General features: G+C 46.1%; 1 protein-coding gene and 1 long non-coding RNA gene across 3 annotated transcripts in view; both read right to left on the minus strand.

Moving 5' to 3' along the window:
• Positions 1-7,500, minus strand: part of LOC127631719 (cGMP-dependent 3',5'-cyclic phosphodiesterase-like) — a gene marked incomplete at its 5' end in the record, with an annotated part of 52,962 nt that overhangs the window by 11,209 nt on the left and 34,253 nt on the right. Inside the window, 5 exons of the mRNA XM_052109972.1 lie at positions 661-731; positions 848-1,048; positions 1,560-1,672; positions 4,989-5,163; positions 5,609-5,690. Coding sequence (XP_051965932.1) covers positions 661-731; positions 848-1,048; positions 1,560-1,672; positions 4,989-5,163; positions 5,609-5,690 — 642 coding nt within the window. The remainder of the gene's footprint in view (positions 1-660; positions 732-847; positions 1,049-1,559; positions 1,673-4,988; positions 5,164-5,608; positions 5,691-7,500) is intronic.
• Positions 1,679-4,981, minus strand: LOC127631550 (uncharacterized). Of its 2 annotated transcripts, none has more exons than XR_007968997.1 (3): positions 2,907-4,981; positions 2,668-2,852; positions 1,679-2,602 (listed from the first exon to the last, which is right to left on the minus strand). It is a non-coding gene; the product is annotated as an uncharacterized LOC127631550 (long non-coding RNA). The 2 variants fall into 2 exon arrangements; XR_007968996.1 differs by having other exon boundaries at positions 1,679-2,136; positions 2,202-2,852.

A 7,500-nucleotide genomic window follows, 5' to 3' on the forward strand; every position in this document is an offset into this window, starting at 1 on the left:
TACATTTTAAAATCAAATAACAATAATTTTAATATTAATAATAATAAATACATCATATAAATATAAAATAAAATGTAACTAATTAAAACTTGAATTGAAAACCAAATTTAAAATTTAATAAACATTATTAAAAATGTAATAAAACATAATAATAATAATAATAATAATAAATACATAATTTGAATAAAAAATAAAATTGAACTAACAAAACATTTAATTGAAAGTAAAATTTAAAATTGAATAAACATTAAAAATGTATTAAAAAATTCTAATAAAAATAAACAAATAATTTGAAAAATAAATACATTTAATTTCATTAAACTTTTCTGAATTGCGTTTCTCTCTGACACCGCACACGAGTGTCCCTTTCATAATTGATTTCTCTCAGTTGATCGGTGGATGATCAATCTAAAGTGTTTGTGTATGAGATCATCCCTCTCTCACGCTCGTTGCCCGGCAACAGCCTCAGCATCAGTGACTCCAGCGTTAAGGGTGTTCGCTCAGGATCAAATATACATGATGTGAACACAAGATTAATGGAACTGATCAACATCGAAGTCAGTGTGGTGTCACCGCCCAGCGTCAACAAACCATTAAACAGGAAATGACATCATAAAGAGGAGTCCTGCGAGAAAGACAGGTGTGTCTGTGTGTTTGTACCTGGCCAGTGTGTGCAGGTCGATCTTATATGTGTTTATGAAGCCCATGTCTTCAAACATACTCAGAACTCCCTGAGAGAGAGACACAGAGAGAGAGACACAGAGAGAGAGAGAGAGAGAGAGAGAGAGAGAGAGAGTATATTAATGAACATGTTCAGAGATAGTGTTTCCATGTGTGTGGTTTGTACCATGGGCGTGCTGTCGTCGGGCAGCGATCTGGGCGTGTAGGTGAACTCGGCGAAGCTCGGGTGGATTTTCTGGACCGGCTCGAGGCCGCTAGACAGCAGTTTAGTGACCTCCTCCTCTGACACCTTCATGTGATACATCATCATCTCATTGGCCAGATGACTGCGGAACTGAGCCTCATGAACCTTCTTATACAGGAGAGACTGAAACACACACAGACAACAGAAAAGCGCTCTCTTCACAATGCTGGATACCTTCAACTTGACTCAGCATCTCAAAAACGAAACTTTTGTTCATCTGTCATTATTTACTCAACCTTATGTTGTTCCAAACCCTTTCGAAAATCATCGATCGAGCGCTGAAATCAAATATGGTGACATGTTCATGACATCTAACCTACTGGTTCTCGTCTCCTTTAGTGCCTTTTGGTTCTGATCAAATGTCATGAGGTCATGTTGTGAGAACCAATGAGGTTTGAGGATTTTAGCGCTTTTTAAAAAGTTCCGATATGTGTCATACAGGTTTGGAACGACATTAGGGTGAGTATTTGATGACAGAATTTTACATTTTTAGACGAACGAATCCTTTATTTCATGCTTCTCAGGTAAATGTATCTTGTTTTAAGGATGTTTTCATATATTTACTGGAGTTATGTTAGTAACATCGCTACTTTTAGTTCACTACGCCCTAAAAGTGGTACACACGCGCTCTTACATGAGCGATACTGATGCCGCAGTAGATGGAGAACGCCGTCGCCAGATCTTCATCGAAACGGTTGAACCACGGCCCGTTGGTTTTGTTCACCAGCTCAGCAACTCCGATGACCTCTAGAAGAGACAGACACACGTCAGGTTTGGAGATCTCAGAGTACAGTTCAGTGTTCTTCGGGGTCTCAGTGGTCCATTCGTGTTCCTGCAGTTGATGCACATCAACATCACTTTGACTCATAAGTCTCAGATCGCCCTCAACACGCCACACAAGCGAGCACAACTGCTGAAACATCTCTCTCAGACACACATTCAAAAACAAAACTGCTTTGAGTTCATTCTCAATCAGAGGCCTGATGTTGCTCTTCAGCAGCTCATTTGAACACGTTTCTTGTGGTTGTTTGTGGTGATGTGATGATTTAAACCAGTGAGGATTCTGTCCTCACATTGTAGAGTAACAATATACAGCACCCCGGAGCTTTCACATGCTCACACCACCCAGGACACCCTAGCAACTGCCAAGCAACCATCTACTAACACCCTCGCAACCACCCAGAACACCCTAGTAACTACCTAGGAACCACCTAGCAATGCCTTAGCAACCACTTAGTGACAACCCAGAACACCCTACCAACTGCCTAGGAACCACCTAGCAATGCCTTAGCAACCACCTAGTGACCACCCAGAACACCCTAGCAACTGCCTAGGAACCATCTACTAACACCCTCGCAACTGCCTAGGAACCATCTACTAACACCCTCGCAACCACCCAGAACACCCTAGCAACTGCCTAGGAACCATCTACTAACACCCTCGCAACCACCCAGAACACCCTAGCAACTGCCTAGGAACCACCTAGCAATGCCTTAGCAACCACCTAGTAACCACCCAGAATACCCTAGTAACTACCTAGGAACCACCTAGCAATGCCTTAGCAACCACTTATTGACCACCCAGAACACCCTAGCAACTGCCTAGGAACCACCTAGCAATGCCTTAGCAACCACCTAGTGATCACCCAGAACACCCTAGCAACTGCCTAGGAACCACCTAGCAATGCCTTAGCAACCACTTAGTGACCACCCAGAACACCCTAGCAACTGCCTTGGAACCACCTAGCAATGCCTTAGCAACCACCTAGTGACCACCCAGAACACCCTAGCAACTGCCTAGGAACCACCTAGCAATGCCTTAGCAACCACCTAGTGACCACCCAGAACACCCTAGCAACTGCCTAGGAACCATCTACTAACACCCTCGCAACTGCCTAGGAACCATCTACTAACACCCTCGCAACCACCTAGAACACCCTAGCAACTGCCTAGGAACCATCTACTAACACCCTCGCAACCACCCAGAACACCCTAGCAACTGCCTAGGAACCACCTAGCAATGCCTTAGCAACCACCTAGTGATCACCCAGAACACCCTAGCAACTGCCTAGGAACCACCTAGCAATGCCTTAGCAACCACTTAGTGACCACCCAGAACATCCTAGCAACTGCCTAGGAACCACCTAGCAATACCTTAGCAACCACCTAGTGACCACCCAGAACACCCTAGTAACTACCTAGGAGCCACCTAGCAATGCCTTAGCAACCACTTAGTGACCACCCAGAACACCCTTGCAATCACTTAGCAATGCCCTAGTGACCACCCAGAACATCCTAGCAACCACCTAGAATGCACAATTGACCACCCAGAAGACCCTAGAAACCATCTAGGAACCACATAACAACACTCTAGTGACCACCCAGAACACCCTAACAACCACCTAGCAATGCCCTAGCAACCACCCCATAACACCCTAGCAACCACCAAGCAATTCCCTAGCAACCACCCAGAAAACCTTAGCAACCATGTAGCAATACACTAGTGACCAGCTAGAAGACCCTAGCAACCACCTAGCAATACCCTAGCAACCACCCCAGAACACCCTTGGAACCACCAAGCAATGCCCTAGCAACCACCCAGAAAACCCTAGCAACCACAGAGCAATACACTAGTGACCAGCTAGAAGACCCTAGCAACCACCTAGCAATGCCCTAGCAACCACCCCAGAACACCCTTGCAACCACCAAGCAATGCCCTAGCAACCACCCAGAAAACCCTAGCAACCATGTAGCAAAACACTAGTGACCAGCTAGAAGGACCTAGCAACCACCTAGCAATGCCCTAGCAACCACCCAGAACACATTAGCAACCACCTAGCAATGCCTTAGTGACCACCCAGAACACCCTAGCAACTGCCTAGTGACCACGCAAAACACCCTAGCAACTGCCTAGTGACCATGCAGAACATCCTAGCAACTGCCTAGTGACCAACCAGAACACCCTAGCAGCTGCCTAGCAACTACCTAGTGACCACCCTGAACACCTTTGAAATCACCTAGCAATGACCTAGTGACCACACAGAACACCCTACCAACTGCCTTGTGACCAACAAGAACACCCTAGCAACCACTTAGCGACCACCTAGCAATGCCCTAGCGACCACCCAGACGACCTTAGCAACTGTCTAGGAACCATCTAGCAACACTCTAATGCCCACCCAGAACACGCTAAAAACCACCTAGCAACCACCAATCAATGCACTAGCGACAACTCAGAACACCCTAGCCACCCATATACACCACCTAGCAATACCCTAGCAACCACCCAGAACAACCTAGCAACCACCTCTCTTTCTATCTATCTGTAAAACCCCAAGCTTTTAAACTTCCAGACAAGGCTTTGCCAAGCCAACATCAAACTTTATGTATTGTAAACTCAATGTATTAAACTATGTTTAAAGGTGAATATTAAATCAACACTGGTGATTTTTGTCTCCGGTGCCATGCCTCAACTTCTAATGGGGGACATTTTTCATGAATAGAAATGCCAATATTAATTTTGTGAGTTTAACAAACAATGGCAGTCAATGGGAAAATCTTAATGTTCAAGCATACTTTTCTTTGGGGTGAATTTTGTGTAACTTTAAGCATCTGTGACATTCAATATGTGATTTTTATTCCCCACCAGAACTGTTGAGACACACATCAGTGTCAGCTACTGTTAAGAGTAAGATTTTCATAATTATTTAATAATAAAACAATTTTGTTATTTAACAGCTTTAAACAAATGTTGCAATTGTGCTACACTATTGTGCAGGTTTCTGCTGTAAATGTGAGATTGAGATGGCAGATGAGTGTGTGTGTGTGTGTGTGTGTGTGTGTGTGTGTGTGTGTGTGTGTGTGTGTGTCCCCTCAGACAGAGAGAGATTAGTGTGTGCTGTATTTGGATCCAGTGTGAGATCACAGAAATCTGAACACAAGAACAAACATTAGAGACAACATTTAAATGTGTGTGTGTGTGTGTGTGTGTGTGTGTGTGTGTGTGTGTGTGTGTGTGTGTGTGTGTGTGTGTGTGTGTGTGTGTGTGTGTGTGTGTGTCTGACCTCCGTTCTCGTCTTTAATGGGGAAGCAGAGGATGTTGCGTGTTCGGAAACCCGTGCTGTCATCCACACCGCGGTAAAACAGCGGGTGAGAATACGCGTCCTTGATGTTGAGAATTTTCCCAGTGGTGGCGACATGCCCAGCGATGCCCTGATCCGCCGGGATACGAAACTCCTTCTGCTCATGAGAGAGAGACAGATCAACACACACACACACACACACACACACACACACACACACACACACACACACACACACACACACACACACACACACATGTTGTGTTTCCATGTTTTATGGGGACTTTCCATAGACATAATGGTTTTTATACTGTACAAACTTTATATTCTATCCCCTAAACCTAACCCTACCCCTAAACCTAACCCTCACAGAAAACTTTCTGCATTTTTACATTTTCAAAAAACATAATTTAGTATGATTTATAAGCTGTTTTCCTCATGGGGACCGACAAAATGTCCCCACAAGGTCAAAAATTTCGGGTTTTACTATCCTTATGGGGACATTTGTTCCCCACAAAGTGATAAATACACGCTCACACACACACACACACACACAGACACTCACACACACACACACACACACACTCACACACTCTTCATACCTCGTCATCGCTCACGACTCCTCCATCAAACACTTTGGCCACAAGTTCATGACTGACTCGATCCAACAGGAACACCGAACAACTGAGAGACACAGAAAATAACTCTAAACACACTCTACACAAATACTTCTATCTGTGTTTGTGTCCTTGTACAGAGTTCTGGCCTGAAACATATTCTGGGTTTCATCTCTTTTTGCAAATATTTGCGGAGTGCAGACAGTTGCTGTGTGTGTCTTTGTAATCACTTTCATTAAATGCAACAATATTTGATTTGAGTTAATTGATATTTAACTGCTGCATGGATTAGAATTGCTTTGGATGCAACCCAAAACTATCACACACATAATTAAATCCTGAGATCAATGCTCTATCTGTGTGAGTGTGTGTGTGTCTGTGTGTGTGTCTGTGTGTGTGTCTGAGTGTGTGTCTGAGTGTGTGTGTCTGTGTGAGTGTGTGTCTGTGTGAGTGTGTGTGTGTGTTCAGGAGGTCTGGTGGACCGGCTCTGGCTCTTGCCACTATGAAGGGTGGACTGTCCTCTACTCGGGGCAGGAGACTGCCAAACAACAGGGAGAGGCTCTTCCTCTGAACAAAAGAATGAAGGGAGCGTGGGAGCATGGCGGTGAGGTGTGGGAAGCTGTGAGCCCCAGGTTACTTTGGGTTCGCCTTCCCATCAACCAGAGGCGAGGAGTGGTGGTCATGGTTATTTATGCCCCCACCGAAGACGAACATCCGTGGAGGGATGCGGGAAAGACCGATGAGTCAGATGCCTTCTATGACCATCATATCATCATGTTGGGTGATTTCAATGCCCGAGTTGGTCATGATGCTAGCACCTGGTCAGGAGTGATTGGAAGACATGGGCCTGATCAGCTCAATAACAACGGCAGGAGGCTGCTAGATTTTTGTGCAGCCCATGGGCTTGTAACTACCAACACACTGTTCCAGCATCGGCGCATCCACACAACATCATGGATGCATGCCGGGTCCAAGCAAGAACATCTGCTGGACTACATAGTGACTGAACAGTGGATGCGGGCCCACGTCCTTGACACCAGGACCTACCGTGGAGCTGATCTGCCCACTGACCATCGACTGGTCATTTGTAAGATGCGCCTGCCATTCTTCCACTCCTCTAGTGGGTGTAAACCCAGGACCCCTTTCAAACCCATAGTGGCCTGGTCTAGGCTAGCTGATGAAAGTTGCAAATGAGAATTTCAGCATCGCTTGCAGCTGGGGTTGGCATCATCCCCCACTCCTCCTCGAATGGGCGAGGTTTAGGACTGTGGCTCAAGTAACTGCAACGGCAGTTTTGGGCACACGGTCCAGGCCTCCTCAGAAACCCTGGCTGATGGAGGAGGTGTTCAGGCTGGCTGAGAAAAAGTGTACCTATACACCTATAACCATCTTTAGGGGAAATCTCCGACCCCCAGAAACAGGTTTGCAGGTTTTCTGAGCATTTCTGTGAGGTCCTGGGGGAGGGGAAGTCCCTCAGTCTGGAAAACATTGTGGGACAAAGTGGGGATGACCCTGCTGGGGCTGCGGTGCCTCAAATATTGGAGCAAGAAGACACTCCCTGTGGGTGGCTGGCTGAGGTGCCATCTTTGGAGGAAGTACTGAAGGCGATCCGGAGCCTGAGACCAGGAAAGGCACCGGGCAGAGATGATCTTCCAAGAGAAATGCTGAGGGAGGGTGGTGTTTGTGCACAGACTGCCCTACATGACATCATAACAACAGTCTGGACCACTGGGCGGGTTCCGCAGGATTGGAAGGATGCCCTGGTGGTCCCTCTCTTTAAGAAGGTGCTTTCGGAGTCCCAGACCCGCTGCTCGCGATCATTAAGGACCTCCATGATGGTGAGCGGGCCTGGGTAAAACTACGTGGCCGGGAGTCGG

The sequence above is a fragment of the Xyrauchen texanus genome, chromosome 38 (assembly GCF_025860055.1).
Source record: "Xyrauchen texanus isolate HMW12.3.18 chromosome 38, RBS_HiC_50CHRs, whole genome shotgun sequence".
Lineage (NCBI taxonomy): Eukaryota > Metazoa > Chordata > Actinopteri > Cypriniformes > Catostomidae > Xyrauchen > Xyrauchen texanus.